The sequence below is a fragment of the Trichomycterus rosablanca genome, chromosome 12 (genome assembly GCF_030014385.1).
Source record: "Trichomycterus rosablanca isolate fTriRos1 chromosome 12, fTriRos1.hap1, whole genome shotgun sequence".
NCBI lineage: Eukaryota > Metazoa > Chordata > Actinopteri > Siluriformes > Trichomycteridae > Trichomycterus > Trichomycterus rosablanca.
Genome location: NC_085999.1, coordinates 15,629,465 through 15,655,327, shown reverse-complemented (window position 1 = coordinate 15,655,327; position 25,863 = coordinate 15,629,465). Strand labels below are relative to the sequence as shown.

At 40.3% G+C, this 25,863-nt stretch overlaps 1 protein-coding gene across 1 annotated transcript; it reads right to left on the bottom strand.

Moving 5' to 3' along the window:
• Positions 1 to 553: 553 nt before the first annotated feature.
• On the bottom strand, positions 554 to 23,898 carry hacd2 (3-hydroxyacyl-CoA dehydratase 2). Its single transcript, XM_063005592.1, has 7 exons — positions 23,744 to 23,898; positions 16,082 to 16,199; positions 12,011 to 12,029; positions 9,870 to 9,958; positions 4,687 to 4,808; positions 4,392 to 4,570; positions 554 to 2,109 (listed from the first exon to the last, which is right to left on the bottom strand). Exons 1-7 carry the CDS (start codon positions 23,866 to 23,868, stop codon positions 2,030 to 2,032), a joined length of 732 nt encoding a protein of 243 aa, XP_062861662.1. The 5' UTR covers positions 23,869 to 23,898; the 3' UTR covers positions 554 to 2,029.
• Positions 23,899 to 25,863: the final 1,965 nt, after the last annotated feature.

Below are 25,863 nucleotides of genomic sequence, written 5' to 3'. Positions count from 1 at the left end.
ATTGTAGACTTGCAGCTGTAAATTCTGTCAAAGTGGCTTTTACGAAGTATTGAACATTTCTCAACAGCTTGCAAAAAGTCCAGGGGTCTGAATACTTACTGAATCAACTGTAGGGGAGGCACAGTGGCTGGGTGGGTAGCACTGTCGCCTTAAAGCAAGAAGGTCCTGGGTTCGATCCCCAGGTGGAGCGGTCCGGGTCCTTTCTGTGTGGAATTTGCATGTTCTCCCCGTGTCTGTGTGGGTTACCTCTGGGTGCTCCGGTTTCCTCCCACAGTCCAAAGACATTCAAAGACATGCAAGTGAGGTGAATTGGATTTAATTGACATTAAACTTGAACTGATGAATCTTGTGTAACCAGTATCTACCTGTCCTGTCATGAATGTAACCAAGGTGTGTAAAACATTATGTTAAAATCCTAATAAAATAAATAATTAAACACCTATGGGCATGTTTCTGGGAGGTTGGAAAACCAGAATACCCAGTAAAAGATCCATGCATCCATTAGAAAAACTCACAGTGAACAGAAAAAATCACCCAACAAAACTTGTTTTTTTTTTCTCCAGATTATTAGTTTATTGTAAATATAAAATTGTTTTACTGATCATACAAAGTCCGCTGGTCCCATGCAAATCCTTATCAATCCTGTATCAAAAGCCCAATACCGTCTCATGCTTGTGGGTTAACTGGTGTATTACCACACTACACCATTCAAGTAATAAGGCAGGTTCACCTTTCATGCATGTCTAAATAAAATTGCACTAGAGATGCTAATTCCATCATTTTTGTCCCATCAACCATTCCTTTGACTTTAGACAGCGACAGTGCTAAGGTTGTGAGGTCAGAACTTGGTCAGAGGGGATTAAATTAAACAATGGTGATATTTATGTTGGGCAACAGTCATCTATCAAAATCTTTCCTTCTACGAGTGCCAATGACCACCGCTTACGATGTTTCTCTGCTATAACCTTTGAAAGTAAAGCTCAGACCTAAATTGTAGAGAAAAGCCAGTCTGCAGGATGTTCATTAGGACTAATGAGCCAGCCCTTCTTTAAGGCTTGATCTTGCTTAGTCCTTTGCTACTGATAATGAGAGCAGACACACAACAAAGCGCTTAGCAACTACCGATTCCTGGCTCGCTCGGCGCATTATTAGATTTTACTCGTTAGAAATGCATGACTGGACGCAGGCTTATCCAATTGCACCAGTTACCTGCTGGCACGTGCTCGGTCAGCTTTAATGTCACTATCTTTTAATCAGACACTTTAGAAAGTCCATACAGACAGGACTTCAGGCTTGTTTTTAAATGGTTCAGAGATTAAGCTCTTAATCTTACGCTTCTTGAGGTCACATTTAAAAAATCACATCACATCCAATACCAAGCAAAACAACACAGTGTAGGTTAGTCATTAACATGCCTTTCATAAAACAGCAGATTAATTAGAAATAGGAACTCCTGAGCACGAATTAGTTTTACATTTGTTTAACATTACGCAATGGAATGCAAGTGTACGAACGATAAACATAAAGACAACACAAAAAAACCCCTAAATAATCTACAACTTAATAAACGTGCCCATGACTGTGCATAACCAAAGTTGCTACTAATACTTCCAAGTGAATGAAACACTCTTATTGGTTAATATTATTAATTTTAGGGATTTGTTTTAGTTGACGGAAACACAAGTTAAAAACAACCTATTATAACCTCACCAAGTTTAACATAACTCAATTAGACCTCATTAAAACTATTAATATGCACAAAGCATTCTATTATCATATATGGCAGCATTTGCTCGAACCATCCTTATCATATTATTCATAATTATTAAAATTCCAAACTTCAAGAGCTCATTCCCAAACTAGCTTTGTTAGATATCATCTGCAATTTCCTTGTCTTAAAAAAAAAGCTCCATGAATTGACAAGCAACTTTTTTCTCATATAATATCATCCTGGTACCCCCTGGGAAGGATGTCTTTTTTTGTTCCATTCCTTTATGTGGTTGATTTGGGTTGAGCGGATGCTCTTTTTTTATTCCACTTTGTACTCGCCCATGTGACTGAGGACCTTCTTTCTCTGACGCAACATGTGGAAGTAGAGCTGAGGGAACACTGTTGGAAAGAAACATTGATAGACTCATTAACATATTACAAACAGCAATACTGAGATTTATAGTCCTCCTAAACTAAAAAAAAACATGACTTGAACATGAATTGGGTCAAGGGCCATGAAATGAGCCTTTTCCCGAGTAATATGCAATTTGCTGTGAAATTCAAAATGTAAGGTTTGTGTTTAGAGATTTACCATTTTTCATTCGAGTAGCATTCAAGCGTCTCACATTTACTGGTTAATTTGCAATATGAGGCGATTCTAGCAATCCTACGGCAATTCGGTTAGCAATCGCATAGTCAAAATGCCCAAGATATCAAAGTCTAAAGCAGCTAAAAACACGGGGTCAAAACACGGACAAGTATTTTCGTATTTGAGACAGAGGTTACAAACACAAGTAACTATGCTAAGCTTCTCACAAAATTGGCCCTTCCCACTTTCCAAGTCATCAGATGGCTGTACAGTTTACACTACACAACTGGATCTCTTGCAATCGGGAGTCTTTTCAGTCGATGTGTATATCACACCACACGACAGATCGTGTAGTGTGTAATCCCCTATCGCCGATCAATCACTGGGAAGAATCGCAGGCGAGTCTATCTGCTCTCGCAAACTATGTTTTATCACGAAAACACATGCGAGAAATGTCGAGGGGTTTAGTGATACCATGTCCAAAAATGCACGGGCTTGTTTGTGCGCTGATGTGTATCGTAAAAGCAGGTAGGAAAAATAAATGTGGATTGGGCTACGTGACCAGCAGGGATCGTCTGGTCTGCAGAGAGGCAAATAAATATTTTTTGCAATGCAGCGTGGGTATTATGGTTTGGCATGGACGATAAGATCACAAAATCTGTAAAGCTTGTGTGTGTGCTCATGTATTCTGATAGAAATTATAATATGCCCCTGTCCCACGTTTTTACACTCCACCCCCGGGTTTCCCCTCACCCTTTATCCTGCGTTTTCATTGGCTGTAGTTCGACATAGCACTCGCTGCTGCTTGCAGCCTGCTCACAACACCCTTCACACTGCAGGATTTTGAGTCGCCAACTGGTCCAGATATTTAACATGCTAGATATTTTTCTTCAGCCGCTCGGATCGAGTCGTTGAACAGTTCACATAGTGATCGAGAGCCGAGTTTCGATCCCAGAGCGAACGCAAAGCTGCCACATCTAGCGGTGACCAGTCAGCGAGCGAAAATCAGGGCAAAAATTGTGTTGTATGAACTAGGCATATGACGTTTGTGCTGGGCACTAACAAGTACGTCATCACATTTTAATTAGGACACATTTTAACATTTGAAATTTTTACGCACAACAATCTTTAGACTAATCACAGAATGGTGAAAAAGCTCCAGTTCTGCAGGCAGAAACACCTTGTTGATCATATAAGAATTGGCAAACTGGTTTGAGCAAACAGGAATGCTGTCAATGTAAATAACCATGTAAATACAACAGTAGCAAAGGACCACATCTGTTTTTACTCCTGTCAAGTAAAGAAAGTGAAATTTACACCCAATTCTGACTATAGCATCTGCATATCCCACTAATCCACTCACTCACTTTCTTAACCGCTTATCCAGTTAGGGTCGCGGTTGGGGGTGCTGGTGCTATCCCAGCTTTTCAATGGGCACAGGGCACCAGTCCATCGCAGGGCAGACACATACACTCACACATACACACACCCATTCACATATAGGGCAATTCAGTGTCTCCAATTAACCTGACTGTATGTTTTTGGACTGTGGGAGGAAACCGGAGCTCCCAGAGGAACCCCACGCAGACACAAGGAGAACATGCAAACTCCATACAGAAAGGACCCAGACCGGCCCGCCTGGGGATCGAACCCAGGACCTTCTTGCCGTGAGGCGACAGTGCTACCCAGCGAGCCGCCCCACACTAACTAATCCATGCGGCCTCACATTTTATTCATGGCTGATAGGAGTGAAACCTGATGTGAAAAAGTGTTACATATCCATTATATTACTGAATATTACTGAAGCCTTTTTGTCGACTTGAATAAGTCTCACCATTCTACTGTCACCTCACTCATCAACAAGGCATTTTTTAATGTGAACTGTCTCTCACTGGATGTTTCTTACATCCAGGCATAACAATCATGCAATGCTAAAAGTCACTCAGATCTAATTTCTACCCCATTCTAAAGCTCTTAACCAGTTCCTGTATGCAACTGGCTGCTGCCAACTGGCCAACAATTGGTTACTAATATAAATAAATAAAGAACCAATTGTACATATGTGTATATGTGTGTTAATATATTAACTTACATGGTATGTATGAGATCATAGTGAGGATAAGGAAGGTATAGTAGTCGAAGGAGAAGTTATACTTGTTGGGCAGAGTGATTGAATAGAGGCCTGTCTTCTGAACATAAGGCAATGCAGCATAGATGGTCAGAAGTTCTCCAGAAACTCCCATGGGGTAAAGAACAATGAAAAATGTGTATCTGCAGACAGGGTAATTCAATAATTATACACTATAATGCACTTATGTCTCAGAATTATGTTCTTGTTCACTGAGACCAAGACCACTTAACAAGAAATGCAATAATACAATAATCACCTTGCCCATTTAATGAGATAGGGAAGGTGGTTAAGCAAGCTGAAGGTGTAGAATGAGTAGCGTATGATCTCTGTGATGGTCCAAGCCACCACAAAGAGAAGCACACTGTCTTCACTCTGGACCTAAAAAACAGAAACAAAAGATATTAAATATATGATTTATTTAAACACGACAATTGTTTTTCAGAAGATGTTAAGTCAGAACCATGCAGCTACATGTTGACTAATCTTGATGCATTTAGAGAAACCAATAAATCAGGCAGAGAGGAGTCTCACAAGGCCAGCTGCCAATATCTTAACGAGATTTGCGTCTGGGGAACGTGATTAAAAAATTTGGCTTTATCCAGTGCTAAAAAACGGGCCTAGCTACGTCCACAGGTCTCCTACAACCCATCCAAAAACCAGAAGGCTTGAATCCATAAGACATGCAAATCTGCTTAAACTTCAGTAAGTAAACAAGTAAATTACTGACAAATTAATATATCAGAAATAGATTCGAGTCCAGGGTTTCTCAAACTTTTTTTGAGTCATGATTTTTACACGACCCAGGCAACACAAACAATGCATCAAAACGAAACACAAAACAAAATATACTTGCTGCTCAGGTGGCGCAGCGGTAAAACACACTAGCACACCAGAGCTGACATTTTGAACTCGTCGGTTCGAAACTCAGCTCTGCCATATATATATATATACACCAATTAGGCATAACATTAAAACCACCTCCTTGTTTCTACACTTACTGTCCATTTTATCAGCTCCACTTACCATATAGAAGCACTTTGTAGTTCTACAATTATTGACTGTAGTCCATCTGTTTCTCTGCATGCTTTGTTAGCCCCCTTTCATGCTGTTCTTTAATGGTCAGGACTCTCCCAGAACCACTACAGAGCAGGTGGTGGATCATTCTCAGCACTGCAGTGACACTGACATGGTGGCGGTGTATGTTGTGGTGGTATGAGTGGATCAGACACAGCAGCGCTGATGGAGTTTTAAAACACCTCACTGTCACTGCTGGACTGAGAATAGTCCACCAACCAAAAATATCCAGCCAACAGCGCCCTGTGGGCAGCGTCCTGTGACCACTGATGAAGGTCTAGAAGATGATCAACTTAAACAGCAGCAATAGATGAACGATCGTCTCTGACTTTACATCTACAAGGTGAACCAACTACGTAGGAGTGTCTAATAGAGTGGACAGTGAGTGGACACTGTATTTAAAAACTCCAGCAGCGCTGCCGAGTCTGATCCACTCATTCCGGCACAACACACACTAACACACCACCACCATGTCATTGTCACTGCAGTGCTGAGAATGATCCACCACCTAAATAATACCTGCTCTGTGGTGGTTCTGTGGGGGTCCTGACCATTGAAGAACAGAGTAAAAGCAGGTTAAAAAAGCATGCAGAGAAACAGATGGACCACAGTCAGTAATTGTAGAACTACAAAGTGCTTCTGTATGATAAGTGGAGCTGATAAAATGGATAGTGAGTGTAGAAACAAGGAAGTGGTTTTAATGTTATTAATGTTTTCAACCCATTTTTTTGGCTCAGGGTTGAAAAACCCTGTTCTAGACCATTTTACTGGAGGTGTTTCAATTCATTGTTGTATTTTACATTCTTTCTTGAGGGTAACAACACACTGTTTAGCTCCAATGCACTATTATTAACTTCTAGTACATTTACTTTCTATACATGGCTTTCTCTATACATGGCTACATGCCTACGCAGTTTATCCTATTAACAATAATGCTGTTTAAACTGAACTGTTCTCACTTGAGAGAAGCGACTTTGCACTTAACAGACATATGCTGACAATTTTCTCAAGTCAGTTTTCTGGCTGTATTCCAATTGGCATCCTATAAACTACATGATGTGTAGGGACACTAAGGACACTAATCAGGCAGGCGATTTTTGTATTCTGGAACGCAGCTCATTTGTATTCTGTCATCACTTCAAGTTCCATCTTTATTACACAACCATTGGCTTATATTAGCCAAAATCAACGACAGATTCTGCAGAATTCAATCTCGTCAGAGTAAAAGTCTGGCCCTGTGAGACCAAGCAAAGACAGATTACATCGAAAACATGGGCATTCCATTAACACTCCAAAGCATTTTCTGTCATTTTCTAATATTGGTTTTACACAAAATATACCTCATGATGTTATTTTACAAACAAAGACAACATTATAAGCAATCATGGACATGATAGTATCTCAGTTCAACCAGTTCATAACACAAGTGTTATTTTTCATGTTGCTATTAAGCAGGTTTCTTACAAAAACAAACTTACAGTCGTTCACTTCAGCACAGATGTCTTTCTCTGGAGTAAGCAAAGAAAACCTAAGCCTTAGGGACAGTCATGTGATTTAACAACAATTGTTATAGTAAGGAAAACTAGTAACTAAACAGGTAGACTAATAAACAAAATTACATTCCACTAATGTACATCTTTAGGTTTACATACAATCGAGGACTTAGAAACATAAAGCATGATGTAAACGGCAAGGAGCATTAATACAGCTAAAGTGTTCGATTGAGTTATTTTTAATATATATTTTTGTTTTTATGCATTTTCTTCCCTTTTTCTCCCGACTTTTAGCGTATCCAATTACCCAATTGCATTATGCTTCCTCTCTCCTGTTGCCGATCCCCGCTCTGGTTGAAGAGAACGAGACTGACACACGCCCCCTCCGACACGTGTGCAGTAGCCGACTGCATCTTTTCACCTGCACGAGGCGAGTTCATATGTGGATCAGTTTTGTGTACGGAGAGCCACACCCTGATCAATGTATTATCCCTCAACTCTGTGCAGGAGCCATCAACCAGCCAGCAGAGGTCGTAATTGCATCAGTTATGAGGAGTCCCTATCCGGCTCCCTCCCTGTATGAACAACAGCCAATCATTGTTCATGTAGGCTCCCAGCCCAGTCGGATTGGATTTTTATGATTGGATTCATAAAACAATATATTAAAAGTTTAGAAGCAAAACTAACCATGAAAACATAATTATAAAACCAGAGTTTCTGTATCATAAGAGTAAATAAAAACAAAATAAAACTAGAGAATTGTTTGTTTGTTAGGATTTTAACGTCATGTTTTACACTTTGGTTACATTCATGACAGGAACAATAGTTACTCATTACACAAGATTCATCCGTTCACAAGGTTATATCAAACGCAGTCATGGACAATTTAGTATCTCCAAATCACCTCACTTGCACGTCTTTGGACTGTGGGAGGAAACCGGAACACCCGGAGTAAACCAAAGCGGACACGGGGAGAACATGCAAACTCCACACAGAAAGGACCTGGACCACCCCACCTGGGGATCGAACACAGGACCTTCTTGCTGTGAGGAAACAGTGCTACCCACTTAGCTACCGTGCCGCCCAAACTAACAGCCTGTGTCTTAACATGTGTTTTAACATCAGAAAGTCACTTCTGCCCACTGCGGTGGCAGTCTATAATGACTCTCACTGGTGAAGAAGAGGGCGCAGAGCCTATAGTACACATGTAAGACTAAAAATCTTGAAAATTGTACTATTTGATATGCACATTTATAATGGTACTGTTTTATTTGCACAGCAAACAATTGCACAAATAATGTCTATTGTCTACTGCACCTTTTTAGGCCTACCTCTTCAGTTTTTTTATTCTTGTTATATGTTCTTATATCTTATTTTTAAATTACATTTCATTTCACTACATTACATTTTATTTTTTATTTTATTTCCTTGCACTACATTTACGTGTTTTATGTGATGCTTGTGATTTTTGTGAATTGCTGCTGTAACACTGCAATTTCCCTTCAAGGATCAATAAAGTAATCAATCAAATCAATTAACACATTACAGCAAATGTATGGCATATATTACAAAAACTGACACATTTTCTTAAACTAAATGCTAGAAATACAACCCCAAATCAGAAAAAGTTGGAACAGTGTGAAAAATACAAATAAAATAAAAATGCAGTGCTCCTTACATTTACTTTGACTTTTATTTGATTGCAGACAGTTTAAACCCGAGATATTTCATGTTGTCAGGTCAACTTCATTTCATTTGTTAATATACCTCAATTCCAAAAAAACGTTGGGACGGGGCAATTTAGGGCTAGTAAGGAGGTGAAAAAACATAAATAATGACGTGATTATAAACAGGTGATGTCAACAGGTGATTGTAATCATGGTTTGGTACAAAAGCAGCATCCAGGAAAGGCTGAGTCTATGATGAGCAAAGATGACCAGAGGATCTCCAGTTTATCAACAAATGCGTGATATAAATTATTAAAATGTTTAAAAACAATGTACCTCAAAGAAAGTTTGGAAGGGATTTACATATTTCTCCCTCTACAGTGCATAATATCATTAAATGATTCAAGGAATCGTTCAAGCTTAAGCTGAACGCCCGTGATCTTCAATCCCTCAAACGGCACTGCATCAAGAACCGCCACTCAACAATAGCTGATATAAAAAATGTCTTTTAAGTGTGGTGAAAAGGAATAGCAACATTACAAAGTGGTAAATGCTTTACCGTCCCAACTTTTTTTGGAATGTGTTGCTTGTCTAAAATGCAGGAATGGATGTTTATTAATGAGTGAAATGAAGTTGAGCAGACAAAACATGAAGTATCTCAGGTTCATCCTGTCTGCAAACAAATAAAAGTCAAAGTAAATGTAAGAAACTGTGTTTTTATATTATTATTATTTGCATTTTCCATACTGTCCCAACTTTTACTGATTCGGGGTTGTATCGTTTATAATTACCAGGTGTGTTGTAGTCAACAACAACTGACTGAACTTATTAAAACATGCTTTTTATATATGTACTAGAGCATTGGTGCACAAGTAAACATGATAATTGGGGGGGTTGTAGCCTAGTAGTTAAGGTACTGGACTAGTAATCAAAAGGTCGCATGGTCAAGCCCCACTCCTGCCAGGTTGCCAGTGTTGGGCCCTTGAGCAAGGCCCTTAACCCTTAATTGCTTAGACAATATACTGTCACAGTAGCATGTGCTAAATGCAGAAACCAAGGAATGGTATGTAAATGTATTTTAGTTAATTAAGTTGTATTAGACTATAGCCCTCTGAAACCGGATCTGTTCATTACTGTACTGAAGCATTATAATAGTTTACCCTGCATTATTTGGATTTAAATGTAAGAGGAAACATGGCACTTACTTCTCTAACACTGTGTGTAACGGCCCATGTAAGGAACACCCGTGACATCACCTGAAATCCAGTCAGGACCACAGAAGAAGGCACAATGCCTGAAATATATTTAGGGAGAATCATTAGCACATACACAGTGAAATAAGCATAAAAATAAGTAGTTAATTTATGAAAATGATAATGAAAAAAACCTTTAAATAATAAAAGGAATAGTGCTACATGTTTTACTGTGCTAGTAAAAAAGTTGTCAGTGCTCTGCTTGGTGTGAATTACAACACCAGGGCTAGTAACTGGGTGAACATATTAAATTGCCCTCACTGCCTATAAGTGTTAAATTCATAGTAACTGTCGTGTGAGAGATTCTAAGCAGAATCCATTTACTACATACTACACAGTCGAGTCACATTATTATGACCACCAGCTAATATCCAGAGTAATCGCCGTGTGCAGCATGGATAGCAGCTAGATGGGCTGGGTGTGACTCAGTAAGGTCCTGGTAGGTTGTCACAGGTATCTGGAGCCATGCTGACTGCAGTGCATCCCACAGCTGCTGGAGGGTGTGTGGTGGAGGATCCAAAGAGTGAACACGACCATCGAGGTGGTACCAAAGATGCTCAATTGGGTTTAAGTTTTTTAATTTTTTGACAGCATTCAGTCTTTTTTGGGGTAGGAGTTTATTAGCATGGCACATTTTGACTTGGCAACCTTTGCCCACTCTTCCTTACAAAAGCATTCTAAATCTGTCATCTCCTGTGCACAGCCCTCTCCATTTCAAAACTTTGATCTTTTTCTGGTGAAGCCATTGTTTTGTTGATGTGGATATACACCGATCAACCATAACATTAAAACCACCTCCTTGTTTCTACACTCACTGTCCATTTTATCAGCTCCACTTACCATATAAAAGCACTTTGTAGTTCTACAATTACTGACTGTAGTCCATCTGTTTCTCTGCATGCTTTGTTAGCCCCCTTTTATAATGTCCTTTAATGGTCAGGTAACTCTTCCAGGACCACTACAGAGCAGGTATTATTTGGGTGGTGGTGTGTTAGTGTGTGTTGTGCTGGTATGAGTGGATAAGACACAGCAGCGCTGATGGAGTTTTTAAACACCTCACTGTCCCTGCTGGACTGAGAATAGTCCACCAACCATAAATATATCAAGCCAACAGCGCCCCGTGGGCAGCGTCCTGTGACCACGGATGAAAGTCTAGAAGATGACCAACTCAAACAGCAGCAATAGATGAGCGATCGTCTCTGACTTTACATCTACAAGGTGGACCAACTAGGTAGGAGTGTCTAATAGAGAGGACAGTGAGTGGACACAGTATTTAAAAACTCCAGCAGCGCTGCTGTGTCTGATTCACTACAGTCAATAATTGTAGAACTACAAAGTGCTTCTATATGGTAAGTGGAGCTGATAAAATGAACAGTGAGTGTAGAAACAAGGAGATGGTTTTAATGTTGTGGCTGATCGGTGTACTTTATCCACTTGTTGATGACTGTCCTCACTGTGTTCCATGATATATGTAATGCCCTGTATATGTAATTTGTACCCTTCTCCTGACTGATACCTTTTACCAATAAGATCCCTTTAATGCTTTGTAAGCTCTATATGCAACCACATTATTTTAGTTTTGCCCCCTCTAGATGATTTCAGTTTGTGTTTCAATTAAATAGCACACATTATAGGTCACATTTAAGGTGAAAATAAATCCAAAATGATTTATCTGATTTATTTTTACATCACAATTTTACATACATATTTTATATCTGCTGTATATAAAATAGTATTTAGTAGTAACCAAGACAACATGCAAGTCATCTGTAAAAAATATAAATGAAAAACCCACATCATGTGAACCAGCAGAGCTTGAGAAAAAGGCTGCACTAGCTATAACAGGACTGGTTGTTTGCACTCTAAAAGGTCACCCCCACCTTATAATGCAAGATAATGAGGTGTGGACTGTGCACCTGTGGTTCATGTATGAAATCAGCCAGACTTCTACCACATTAATACGTTCACAATAATGCACATCATACACTGGCTGGCATTAAAAGCTTTACCATAACGGGCAAACAGAGATGAGGGATGTATGTGTAAGTCTAGGAGTTTAGACATTGTAAAAAGGACTAGAAAAAAGCACTTACCTAAAGCACAATGCAGTATCTGGAAACAAACAGAAAACATAATGACAAAACATTGATATATAGCCATATAACATTTATAGGATTATTTAAATATTACATTTTTATTAAATCTAATGTACAAATCTGAATGTATGAAACATGAAGCTAACAAAATAATAACCTTTTTATTTTTACAAATGCAGCAGAATGACACAATGGGTTGGACTATTGATGCCCAAGCTTGTAAGCTAATCAACTAATTAATTAAAAGTTTATGACTGGGGCATTAAAGTGAGCGTTTGTCTGTGGCCTGGAATCACTGGGAGTAATGCAATAACAACATTTCCAATTTTTAATACAGCACTGCTACATGACAAGTGTGATTTCTGCAGCTCTGCTTTTTTTCCCTAATTTTCTTCCCAATCTAGTCGTTTCCAATTACCCGATTGCATTATGCTTCCTCTCTACTGATGCTGATCCCCATTTCTTTTTTTTTTCTCCCCCCCCCCCCCCCCCCCCCCAATTTTGATCCCTCAGTCTAGTCGTGTCCAATTACCTTGATTGCATCCTCTATACTGATTCGACCCTTCACCGCTGACTGAGGATGCCTCTCAACTGAGATACGCCCCCTCCAGTATGCACAGTCAGTACAGACTGCATTTTTTACCTGCACGAGTCGAGTTCATACACTTGACGGGCACTGTGTATGGAGGGCCACACCCCCATCAGCATTATTCCTCAGCCCTGTGCGGGCGCCATCAGTCAGCCAGCCCGGGCCGCAGTCGCACCAGTTATGAGGACCTATGATCCGACTTTCTTACCCTCTAACCCTGAACAACAGCCAATCGTTGTTCATGCAGCCGCCCAGCCCAGTCGGAAAGGCAGAGCTGAGATTCGATACGATGTATTCGAAACCCCAACTCTGGTGAGCTAGCGTACTTTACCGCTGCGCCACCTGAGCGGCCTGATCCCCATTTCTGATAGAGGTGAGCGAGACTGTAACAAGGCCCCTACGACACGTGTGCAGTAGCCGACTGCATCTTTTCCCCTGCACAAGGTGAGTTCATATGTGGATCAGCTTTGTGTATGGACAGTCACACCCTGTCCACATTATCCCTCGACTCTGTGCAGGCGCCATCAATCTGACAGCAGAGGTCGTAATTGCATCAGTTATAAGGTCCCTATCCTGCTTCCCGCCCTGTATGCCAATCATACTCTGCTTTGACTGACAGCCAAAAGATGTAGATTGCTTATCGGCATCGGTGGTATCGGAATGGATGTTAGTTCCACGGGCAGAACGAGCCTGACTCGGCTACCGCTCTGTGGTAATACCCAGTTTAATTAAGCCTTCCACCTGTAAGGAAAGCAAGTCACACAAGGTGTTCTTTAGTAGCAGGTGTTTATTTGAAACTGCAGCATTCATTAATAAGAGTAAAAACGAAGAGCTGACTGAGGAGAGAAACTCAGAATGTGCACACGCTTCGCTTCATACGAATCGACTCCTGACTCACTTATAGCGATATCGTGAACAGAGCATCTCCCACTACACACCTCTATTTAAAGACACACACCTATGTCCTATAACAGCAGTCACTGTTTTTGTCACCGATTTATCTTCACTGTTAGCCCAATGTTTAAGGTTTTCCTAGCCAACAGTCCTGTTTTCAGACTGAGCTGGATAACATTAAACGTGCGTTTAAATGTGTGGTCAGCAAGACTAATCAAATATGTCCCCAGGGGGTAAAAAAGAAGTAAAAAAATCTGGACAAAATGTGGGTCGCTTGAAAAAAAAGTCTGGCTTATGGCACGATTGCCAGTAGTCATATTCCTAAATTCAATGGTACTGGAAAGTAGTGTACGTGGCAAAAAGTGCATCAATTGCATTGTATGACATCCAAAACCCAGTTCTGGCTGATTTGGAACAATTTCTATCTTCTAGCTAACGGTGGAATCTTCCACAGTCCTACAAGGTCACTGATGGGAGTATAAAGTGTGATTATTTTCTTTCCACCTTATCTTGACGTGAGACTCTGTGGAGGTGATCCTTCACTGCAGACAAAAATTATGTTTTTTTTTCCCCCCATCACATTGTCAACATTTTAGTTGATGCACTCAATCAATCAGAGTTTTATCAAACCTTTCCAAGCAACCCACATTTTGTCCATGATTTTTACCACGACCCAGGCAACACAAACAATGCATCAAAACAAAACACAAACCAAATGTAGTGGTTTACAAGTTGTAACGTAAAGCCTCCACAAGGGGGCATTTATGTACAAGTTTACTTTGTTGAAATTAGTTTATTTCTTTTTTTTTTCTGCGATCATTTAAAAAAAAAACACTGCACTATATGACCAAATGTATTTGGACAGCCTTATTATATAAGAGCTATTATTCACTGCCTGGCCAAAAAAAAGGTCACACATTCTAATATTTGGTTGGACCGCCTTTAGCTTTGATTACGGCACGCATTCGCTGTGGCATCGTTTCCACAAGCTTCTGCAATGTCACAACATTTATTTCTGTCCAGAGTTTCATTAATTTTTCCCCAAGATCTTGTATTGATGATGGGAGATTTGGACCACTGTGCAAAGTCTTCTCCAGCACATCCCAAAGATTCTCAATGGGGTTCAGGTCTGGACTCTGTGGTGGCCAATCCATGAGTGAAAATGATGTCTCATGCTCCCTTTTAAAATTTGAGCCCGATGAATCCTGGCATTGTCATCTTGGAATATGCCCGTGCCATCAGGGAAGAAAAAATCCATTGATGGAATAACCTGGTCGTTCAGTATATTCAGGTAGTCAGCTGACCTCATTATTTGGGCACATAATATTGCTGAACCTAGACCTGACCAACTGCAGCAACCCCAGATCATAGCACTGCCCCCACAGGCTTGTACGGTAGGCACTAGGCATGATGGGTGCATCACTTCAGCCGCCTCTCTTCTTACCCTGATGTGCCCATCACTTTGGAACAGGGTAAATCTGGACTCATCAGACCACATGACCACCTTCCATTGCTCCAGAGTCCAATCTTTATGCTCTCTAGCAAACCGTTTAGAAGCCGTTTTTGCCGGTTAGCCTCACTGACAAGTGGTTTTCTTAAGGCTACACAGCTGTTTAGTCCCAATCCCTTGAGTTCCCTTCACATTGTGCATGTGGAAATGCTCTTACTTTCACTATTAAACATATCCCTGAGTTCTAAAATCTGCTTCAACAAGTAGTAATTGGTCATGTCTGAGAGACTGAGAGAGAGCTTATAGTCCAGATTTAGTGCCATCTGATCTCCACCTTTTTGGACCGCTCAAAGAAGCTTCAAGGGGAAGAAGATTTTCATGTGATGATGATGTGAAAGCAGAGATGCATCTGTGACTACTTGCTCAACCAAAAACATTTTTGCTGATGGCATTAAAAAGTGGGTACGACACTGGAAAAAATGCATCGGAAGGTGGCTATGTAGAAAAGTGATGTACTTTGTTTTAAAAAATTCTTAATAAATAGAGTACTGCTGCTTTTACATCATCAGCACATGAAAATCTTCTTCTCCTTAAAGCTTCTTTGAGTGTTCCAAAAAGGTGAAAGTCAGATGGCGTTAAATCCGGACTTTAGGCTCTCTCTCAGTCTCTCAGACATGACCAATTACTACTCCTCCCACCCTCACCGTTTCTAACCAAAATATAGAAGTGCAGAAACTTTTTGAAGAACCCTTATACATATTATGTTTTGTATCAGAGTTAAAATCAGATTTTAGTGTTTAAATTTATTTGTGCTCAGTACCAAACTCTTATCATCTTCAGACGGCTGAACTATAACTGGCACACCAAGGGAATCTGGACAACATCAGTGTAACTCCCTATCTGCACACTGGCCAGCTGCCCCAAACGAGTTAGCGTTGGAACACAGTACTATCGAGAAGTGTTGATCCACAAATAGCTCACTAGCTCTAAGAATGCACTCCTTAGCCAAAGCGTTCTTCATCACACTGACAGGAGAACGTGTTTAACCCCAAACTGTATGTGTTGCTTTACACAAAGACAGCTTGTCTGATGATAAATTGTTCATTTAAATGTCACCTCACAGCTTAGCACTGACCTCCAGGAGCGCTCCAGTCTGAAAAAACTTCAGTGGCTTCTCTATAGAGTAATAAAGTCCATGGTAGCTGCCTCTGGTAAGATATGCCCGGACAAGCCCAACAGCAATGACCAGCCACCTGCAATCCAGTCCAAAATGCACAGAATCAGTATTAATCTGACACAAAGGGAAAAAAAAGGCATTTATCCTACACCTTATTTATTTTATAGTCAATCAGATCTGTATGTAGACACCCAACCAGCTAATATCACCTCTGGGAATTGGAACCTTAGATGTAATTACACCATGGTGGTGCGCTAGTGTAATTTACCACTCCCCCACCTGAATCTTATTTATAAACTTAATAATTATTGATTAATTAAACTCTAAAAAGCCAACCTTCTTTTAAAATAGTAGGATCTCCATTTCGCCTTTATATAGAGGTGGTCTGATCTTTTCTTATGACATTGATATCAGCGCTCTGACTATTAAGCTGTACCTGATTACGATCAGATAATGACAATGACACAGTAGGCGAAAGGTACTACGCATTCACAGCATGACGCACATCACTGGATCATTTAAAAGCATCTAAACTACTACTAAGGACAGTATCCCCACTGATAATCAAAATTTAGCTATATTAGCTATATTTTTTAAAATCTTGTTGAAAACATACATCATTTCATTCTGGTAACTAGGGTTTAACATGTTGTAAATAAAACTAGAAAGAGTGGGGGTGCTTGGGTGATGCAGAGGTGAAGTACACTGTATTGATGAAATCTCAGGGGTGCTGTCGACATCTACACAGACACAGGCTTTTCTTGTGTGGGTGGGAAATGGGTCGGGGGATGGATAGATAAGGAATGGCCATTGGAGGGTACATATCAGCCATAACATTAAAACCACCTCCTTGTTTCTACACTCACTGTCCATTTTTATCAGCTCCACTTACCATGTAGAAGCACTTTGTAGTTCTACAATTACTGACTGTAGTCCATCTGTTTCTCTGCATGCTTTGTTAGTCCCCTTTCATGCTGTTCTTTAATGGTCAGGGACCCCACAGGACCACCACAGAGCAGGTATTATTTGGGTGGTGGATCATTCTCAGCACTGCAGTGACACTGACATGGTGGTGGTGTGTTAGTGTGTGTTGTGCTGGTATGAGTGGATCAGACACAGTAGCACTGATGGAGTTTTAAAACACCTCACTGTCACTGCTGAACTGAGAATAGTCCACCAACCAAAAATATCCAGCCAACAGCGCCCCATGGGCAGCGTCCTGTGACCACTGATGAAGGTCTAGAAGATGACCAACTCGAACAGCAGCAATAGATGAGCGATCGTGTCTGACTTTACATCTACAAGGTGGATCAACTAAGAAGGAGTGTCTAATAGAGTGGACAGTGAGTGGACACTATTTAAAAACTCCAGCAGCGCTGCTGTGTCTGATCCACTCATACCAGCACAACACACACTAACAGACCACCACCACGTCAGTGTCACTGCAGTGCTGAGAATGATCCATCACCTAAATAATACCTACTCTGTGGTGGTCCTGTGGGGAGCTTGTAAAACATCCATTTTAAGTAGATATTTTATTATATTCTGTATTTTTTAAATAGATATGTCTTTCCGTGAAAATGCTATCTTCTTAGCTTTATATATTATAACAAAGCAATAAGCCACGAGAGACCGTGCGTTACTGCGATTTAATCATGGGGAAGGTTGTTTAAACGTCTTTCCCCGTGATAAAATCATAGCAGTAACGCACGGTCTCGAATAGCTTATTGCTTTTAAAAAACGGCGGTCAACATAAAATATAATAAAATACAACAATGTTCAATTTATAAATGTTTTTATTTACAAAAACACTTACAAATAACATTCTTCCGCTACCCCAGATAGTTCGTTAACAGTGTTGCTAGGCAACATGAGGGCGAACATACATTCACTTTTTCTTTTCAGTGGCGTATTAATATTGAATGATGTGAGGTGGTCAAAGGTGTGGTCATAGGTCAGCCAATCAGATTTTAGGACTGGAACTATCCGTTTTATAAAATTAATTATTATACAGTTAATAACACATTAAATGTTTATTAAGTGCAATCTTGTGTATTTTTCTCTAAAGATCATGTATATAATAAATCTCCAGATAACAGCATTTCATTTAAAAAAATAGTACATTAAAATCATCCGTGATAAAAAAAAGGTCTATAATAACGCTGTCATCGTTGTTTTGGGGTGCTGGATAGTCAATTCCAATATTAACAAACCCCTTAATCACACCAAACTCAAATTGCATATCATGTATCATGAGGCACTTAAAGTTTCTGGCTGAACAGAGACACATATCAACAGCGAGTGTAAATGCATGTGGTTGAATATGATCTAGATGAAATGACCGTGTGTAAACATGAGTCAGTGACAGGACTGTGAGCTTGCTGACGTCACACTTTTATACTTACAAAACTATGCTTGAAAACGACTGAATTCATTCACCTATGACTGATTAAAATCTAAATTGCACCATGGTTTGATTTTTTAACTTTGAATGTTGCACAAAAGTGACTGTTCCTCTTTGGTCACACTAGCAATGACCCTGTAAAAACAGTCGACGTTTCTAGCAACCTTTGGCCTATTAGTCATGAAGCAACAACAATGTCAACACTCATAAAATCAATATAAGCAACAAGACGCTTGAAGAAAAGTCATTCATTACAGACTCCTTCAGTGAGAATTGAACAGATTTACATTACCCAGTCTTCTATCAAAAAATAATGACTCTTTTTAATACGTAACTCTTAAACCTATACACATCTGTACCAACTTAAGGAAGACGAGTAGTCCTTTCAGTTTTTATTACAGAATAAAGTCATATCAGTAATTACATCCATATCTGATAAATAGCACTTTTACACTCAACCAAGCTTACACTATATTGAAAAATGCATTCCCTGTAACAAGTAGCCTGTTGTCTTTAGTAAGCTTGTGTCGCTTAATGGTAAGAGTAGTTCCAAGCTGGGCTCACAAATACACAAGGTGTGCGGCATTATGTACATCTAGCCATTAGGGGAACACATCAGCGCACCTTAGTGCCGGTCCCAAGCCCTGATAATTAGGAAGGTAGCATCAGGAAGGGTGTACGGCGTTAAATCTGAGCCAAATCAAATATACGGATGAATGATTGGCTGTGGCGACCTCAATTAGTAGCAGCCGAAAGAAATCAGTAGGTTGTTGTCTAAACATCTTTACATTTACATTTTTGGCATTTAGCAGATGCCTTTATTCAAAGCGACTTACATTACAGTTACGGTATATAGTCTGAGCAGTTGAGGGTTAAGGGCCTTGCTCAAGGACCCAACAGCAGCAACCTGGCAGTGGTGGGGCTTGAACCAGCGACCTTCTGATTACTAGCCCAGTACCTTAACCAATAGGCTACAGACTGCCCCTGTTCTTTACCCATGAACAGTATGTGTTACACATCTTCTAACCCTTTATCTGTGTCAGTTTGGTCCTGACTACAGTAGATTTTTGGTTGTCAGACTCAACTCAGCAACACTGCTGGAACTTGATGACCATCACCACCACGAACACTCATGTGAGTAAGAAAAACCAAAGTGTACCAATGGCCCAACAATTTCTGCATATGTTTGAAATCTTTCCTCCGTCATGGTCCCTCAATCTGACGCTGACTGGGTAAAACAGCTCTGCAGACGCCCAGGTGGCGCAGCTGGATATTCCTCTAGCACTCCAGCACTGAGATTCTAAACTTCTTCGGTTCGAAACTCAGCGCTGCCACCGGTCTGCTGGGCGCCATCTAACGGGCATAATTGGCAGTGCCTGCAGCAGACACTAATTGGCCACCCTGTCTGCTAAGGCAAGATGACCTGACTACGTGGGTGGGGGTCTTCAAACGCTGTGCAAGGACCCTGGTAAGCATATAGAGGCGCCTGCGCAGAAAGCATGGGCGAAAAGAAGGGGTCTGCGCAGGAGGACTGCGCACGTATCGTAGGAGGCGTGAGCAGCAACATACCCTCCTAGAATGCAATCAGGGATCCCCAGCAGCGGAAGACAAATTAAAAAAGAAAAATGAAGTTGATTTGAAGTTGATTAAAAAACACAGTAATGATGTGTGACAATTAATCAGCTGGGCCACAGTGGGCAAGCCAAACTGATGCATTATTGTGTAGTAATAATAGGAATGAAGAAATGCCAACCCTAAAGCTGGTCTTGAGAGCTGAACTGATGCATTATTGTAAAGTAATGCTAGGAATGCTAAACCTAAAGCTGGTCCTGTGAGTCGAACTGATGCATCATTGTACAGTACTAAAGTACTGCAGTGCAAGTTGCAATTCTATGCATCGTGGGCAGCATAAGGGGTCTATTTAGGACCCTGGGTATATATAAAAAGCACAGCAAAATATCTACCTGCTGAAACTTTTAGATCCTGAGATTGGAAATGTCCTCATAATTTAATACTTTGCACTGTGTTACAACACTCACTGTTACAATCAAATCATTTATTGCAGGCTGCACTTAAAGACAGACCATATGATGCCATCTTCTTCTTCTTCCTCGACCCGTTTGGTTGCCGGGTCGGCTCTCGGCGGATCATGATCCGTATTGATTTGGCACAATTTTTTACGCCGGATGCCCCTCCTGACACAACCCTCCCTATTTTATCCGGGCTTGGGACCGGCACTACAATGCACTGGTTTGTGCATCTAGTGGCTAGGTATCTATAGGATGTTTCCAATTAGCCTAGTGGCATGTTTTTGGACTGTGGGAGGAAACCCACGCGGACACGGGGAGAACATGCAAACTCCGCACAGAAAGGACCCGGACCGCCCCACCTGGGGATCGAACCCAGGACCTTCTTGCTTGCATGTGATGCCATAATATTGATATTTAGTATATGATCATTTAGTACGTATATATATATATATATTTAGCTTTGATTACAGCACGCATTCTCTGTGGCATCGTTTCCACAAGCTTCTGCAATGTCACAACATTTATTTCTGTCCAGAGTTGCATACATTTTTCCCCAAGATCTTGTATTGATGATGGGAGATTTGGACCACTGCACAAAGTCTTCTCCAGCACATCCCAAAGATTCTCAATGTTTTTCAGGTCTGGACTCCATGTGTGAAAATGATGTCTCATGCTCCCTGAACCTCTCTTTCACAGTTTGAGCCCGATGAATCCTGGCATTGTCATCTTGGAATATGCCCGTGCCATCAGGGAAGAAAAAATCCATTGATGGAATAACCTGGTCGTTCAGTATATTCAGGTAGTCAGCTGACCTCATTCTTTGGGCACATAACGTCGCTGAACCTAGACCTGACCGACTGCAGCAACCCCAGATCATAGCACTGCCCCCACAGGCTTGTACGGTAGGTACTAGGCATGATGGGTGCATCACTTCAGCCGCCTCTCTTCTTACCCTGATGCGCCCATCACTCTGGAACAGGGTAAATCTGGACTCATCAGACCACATGACCTTCTTCTATTGCTCCAGAGTCCAATCTTTATGCTCCCTAGCACATTGAAGCCGTTTTTGCCGGTTAGCCTCACTGACAAGTAGGGCTGCAACGATTAGTCGACGTAGTCGATAACGTCGACTATAAAAATTTGTCGACGTGGAATTTCATTATCGACTAGTCGTTATTGATGCAATGCACTAAAGGGACTGCAGGGGGCGCAGCATCGCTTCCATGGCGCAGCGGGGAGTTTATGAAGACAGAGAGGCAAAGATAGAGAGACTGAAACCTTCTAAAGTATTTCAGCCAAAATAACCCAAAGAAACGAGCTGATCGCGGACACTACAAAGCAGAGTTGTGGTTTCACGCCAGCACTCCGGTGAAACACCTTGCAGCCGTGATGAGCAGCGTTATTCAGGTATGTTTTTACACCGCTTTGTGCTTTAACCAACATAGTTAATGTTTGTTAATGCTAGAGTACTTGTCGGAAAACTATCTAAGAGTTCGCTATTTTTCAGGTTTGTTTGCTAGCTAACGCATTAAGTGCAATAGTTAATCAGTCATTTATATGAGTAACGTTATATAACTTAACATTATAGCCTAACGTTACCCTGTCTCGTCTTCCATATTTTTTGCTCTCGTTAATAAGAGCATTCATTCTAAATAATAAGCCTCCTCCACTTAATGATAGCTAGTTAGCTCAGCAGATCATTCAGTTAACCTGTTATGGTTTAGTTGGCATAGCCAGTACACTATTTGTAATAAACTATGATACATAGCCTTCAGTTTGTGATAATTAATACAGCTTTCTCTTTTGTGCTTTATATTAATAGCACTAAGCAATGGAGTGTGGATGAGAAGAGATTCATGCACCCCTCAAATGGCTGAGGTCTTCACAGACAGCATTCACATGTTTCTCAACGACATGTTATATATGTTTTTGACTTCCAGAGTGATAACTTCTGAAACATAACAGTTTCTAATGCTGTCCAAAGCTTTCTTATTTCATTGAAATTTTTTATTGTGATTGTGTATTAATGTTTCAAATATATTTAATTAAACTATCAAGCTTAAGTTTCATATTCATGTTTCATGGGTCATTATTTTAATTTGATATTGGAACTTAAATAACATAACAGAGTTTTATGTTAAAGCAGAGATGGAGGGTATGACATAAATAATCGCTGACTAGTCGTCTAATCGAAAAAATAATCGTCAGATTGGTCGACTACTAAAATAATCGTTAGTTGCAGCCCTACTGACAAGTGGTTTTCTTAAGGCTACACAGCTGTTTAGTCCCAATCCCTTGAGTTCCCTTCACAATGTGCATGTGGAAATGCTCTTACTTTCACTATTAAACATATCCCTGAGTTCTACTGTAGTTTTTCTACCATTTGATTTCACCAAACGTTTAAGTGATCGCCGATCACGATCATTCAAGATTTTTTTCCGACCAAATTCCTTCCTCGAAGATGATGTTTCCCCCCACTGTCCTTCCACTTTATAATAATGCGTTGGACAGTTCTTAACCCGATTTTAGTAGTTTCAGCAATCTCCTTAGATGTTTTCTCTGCTTGATGCATGTCAATAATTTGACCCTTCTGAAACAGATGAACATCTTTTCCACGACCACAGGATGTGTCTTTCGACATGGTTGTTTAACAAATGAGAAGCTACTCACTGCATCAGTTAGGGTTAAATAACTTGTTGCCAGCTGAAACATAATCACCCATGCAGTAATTATCCAATGGGAGGCTCCATTGTTACTTACTGTAACTATCATTTGAATTTATGAAGTCAGGACTGATGCTTTACTCTTAGGTTTTGCTCATGCCTTTAACAAAACATCAATAAGGCTAAATACCGTAACGTATCGTGTAAATGTTAAGGATCGCGATACAGTTTCCATATCGGTTAACCGTACAGTTAGATCCTAATGCGATTTCTGTCTGTAGCCACCCTGCCATTGCATTGCATATACTGTAGTTTTAATGTGTTTACGCTAAACACATCATATTAATCAAAAGCAATGCTGATCATAACACTGATCATCATACTTTCATGATCATAACTATAAAATTATACATTAAAATAGCATATAGTATAAAAGTCAGGAGCTTATCCATTCGTTGTGCAGCACAGATCAGGAAGTGTGTGTGCAGCTAGGCTACATGTGTACACATCATGCTGATCTTACCCAGCAGTCATAACCACGTTGTAGATCACCAGATAGGCGGTGGCCAGTGCACCTGCTCCCTTCTTCTTCTTCTGGCTTCCATCAATAAACGTTGTTTTGCTGCTCCCCATAGCAGGTGCAGACATGGCTGAACTGTCAAAGAGCTGCTGCTTGTCTACTACTGCCGTCCCCCAACATCAGGGTCCTTATTAAGCACATTTGGGGATTTGGGAAGTGCGCCATCTAGCGGCAGCATAGTAATCTACAGGCTGCTGTCACTGTCGGAATCAGTGTGATAAATAAATAATTGTCTTTTAGCAATGCAAATAGAGAATCGTGTATTAAACACTGGCACATGTCAATCAAGAACGCCTTACAAACAAAAATGTGAAAAAATTCGACAAGCTTGGTAGATAGGAAAAGTAGCTTTTTGTACCCTAGGTAGCAGTAGGGGGCGTTGTATTTTTAGAAAGTCTGGAGTCGACTCGGATTGTGATTCAATAAAGAGTCGAATCAGGAGGAGTCGAGTGCACAAAACCTTTTTTTTCCCTTATTTCTAAAATTCAAACACAGCCAGAAAGGGGATGCTCTAGCAGTATAGTACTGTATTATGTGTAGCTTTTGGCATTAAAAATACAAGTCTTCAAAATACTTTGTTTAAAGGGCGACATCTGGTAAAGTAGGCCCATAAATCTAGGTTTGATTTCGCCTGTTGGTCACTTGCACTGCCCTGTTCACTGCAAGGTGCCCTACAGTACAGTACAATACCCATTCAGATACAGAACTATACTCGCTACTGTCTGTTTCTGATCGCACAGAGGTACCTGTGAATGCAGGAGGAATTGCTGAAGGTGATGCTGTATCTACACCACACTAACAATCAATAACAGTAGCAACAACAGGACGATATTTGGTTTGCCCCACTGCCCTTGTTGTGGTCTTTAATTTTACTGAAGCCCTTTTTGTGTTTTTAATGCCTTTAATAAAGGTAATTGCAGCTGAGTTTTAAATATTTTAATATTCTGTATGACCAATCAACGAACTGCACTGATTCTCACTCCACTCAAACAGCTTGCTTTGGTGCACTTGGTCCCTGATCAAGAAAGGTAGCCAAATTAAGCATGGGTACTTGGCATGGGTCACTTGACAATGGAAACAACCAGTACATGTAAGATCCCAGATTTCAAAACATACCGTACCACAGGGTACCATGCAAAGAATCCCTTATTCTTTGCATGGTACCCTGTGGTACGGTATGTTTTGAAATACTGTAGGTGGCCATGCAATGGAAAAAGTATGCTCGGTTCCTGGTCGAGAAAGCTAACCAATATTTGCACAAGCATGTAGCTAGAGTCTAGTACAGGTCACTTGGCAATGGAAACCACTAAATTTGGGCTCACAGCTTTAAAAATGTACTGTACCACAGGGTACAGTGAGGTGGAAAAGGGACACAAGAGTTTTTTTTAGGATACTCCACCTTCACCTCCCAAAAACATGACAGTAAGTACAGTAGTTCGGCTTCTCTTAAATGCACCTTAATAACAATGTGTTGTAAAGTTGTAAAGTTGTATAGTGGTGGCCTGCCAACTGAGAATTGACTTCTTACTGTATTGTGATTCTTTTTAATGCAACAAAATATAGTTAGGACAGTGTATTTAGCCATACATACTCATTTAGATACATTTTAAATTGTTTAAACTAAGATTTTTTATTTTTAGTATAAATGACTACCTAACAAACAGAAAAAAATTTTTTTTAACTCTTGTCACCTTGGTTATGTCTTCGTGACATCCACTACATCAGTAGATCTTTTTTTGTTTAAATAGCTTCCACGAATTGTCAAAAGAAAAAACATTTTTACTTGTAAATTCTGAATTAAAATTTTTTATGCATGGGAAAAACTCCAAAACTGGCTGACACTATTGCATGTGCCGAATCCCTGTCACTGCATAGAATCAACTCCAAAACATCTGAATCGACTCTCCTATACCAACGTCTAGAATTAGAGAGTCAACTCTTTTTAGAAAACGGCTCTAGATGGCAGTATATCTAACCAAACAGGTGTTTAAGATAACGTTTAAGACGTCTAGCATTTCTGCCTGTTTAAAATAACTGTGCAGTATACAACACAATCTATTCAG

Coding starts and splice junctions, on each gene's coding strand:
- hacd2 (XM_063005592.1), bottom strand. CDS start 23,868: ATGTCTGCACCTGCTATGGGGAGCAGCAAAACAACGTTTATTGATGGA. Junction 16,200..23,743: donor AACGTGGTTATGACTGCTGG/GTAAGATCAGCA, acceptor ACTGGATTGCAG/GTGGCTGGTCATTGCTGTTG. Junction 4,571..4,686: donor TATCTCATTAAATGGGCAAG/GTGATTATTGTA, acceptor CCCTGTCTGCAG/ATACACATTTTTCATTGTTC.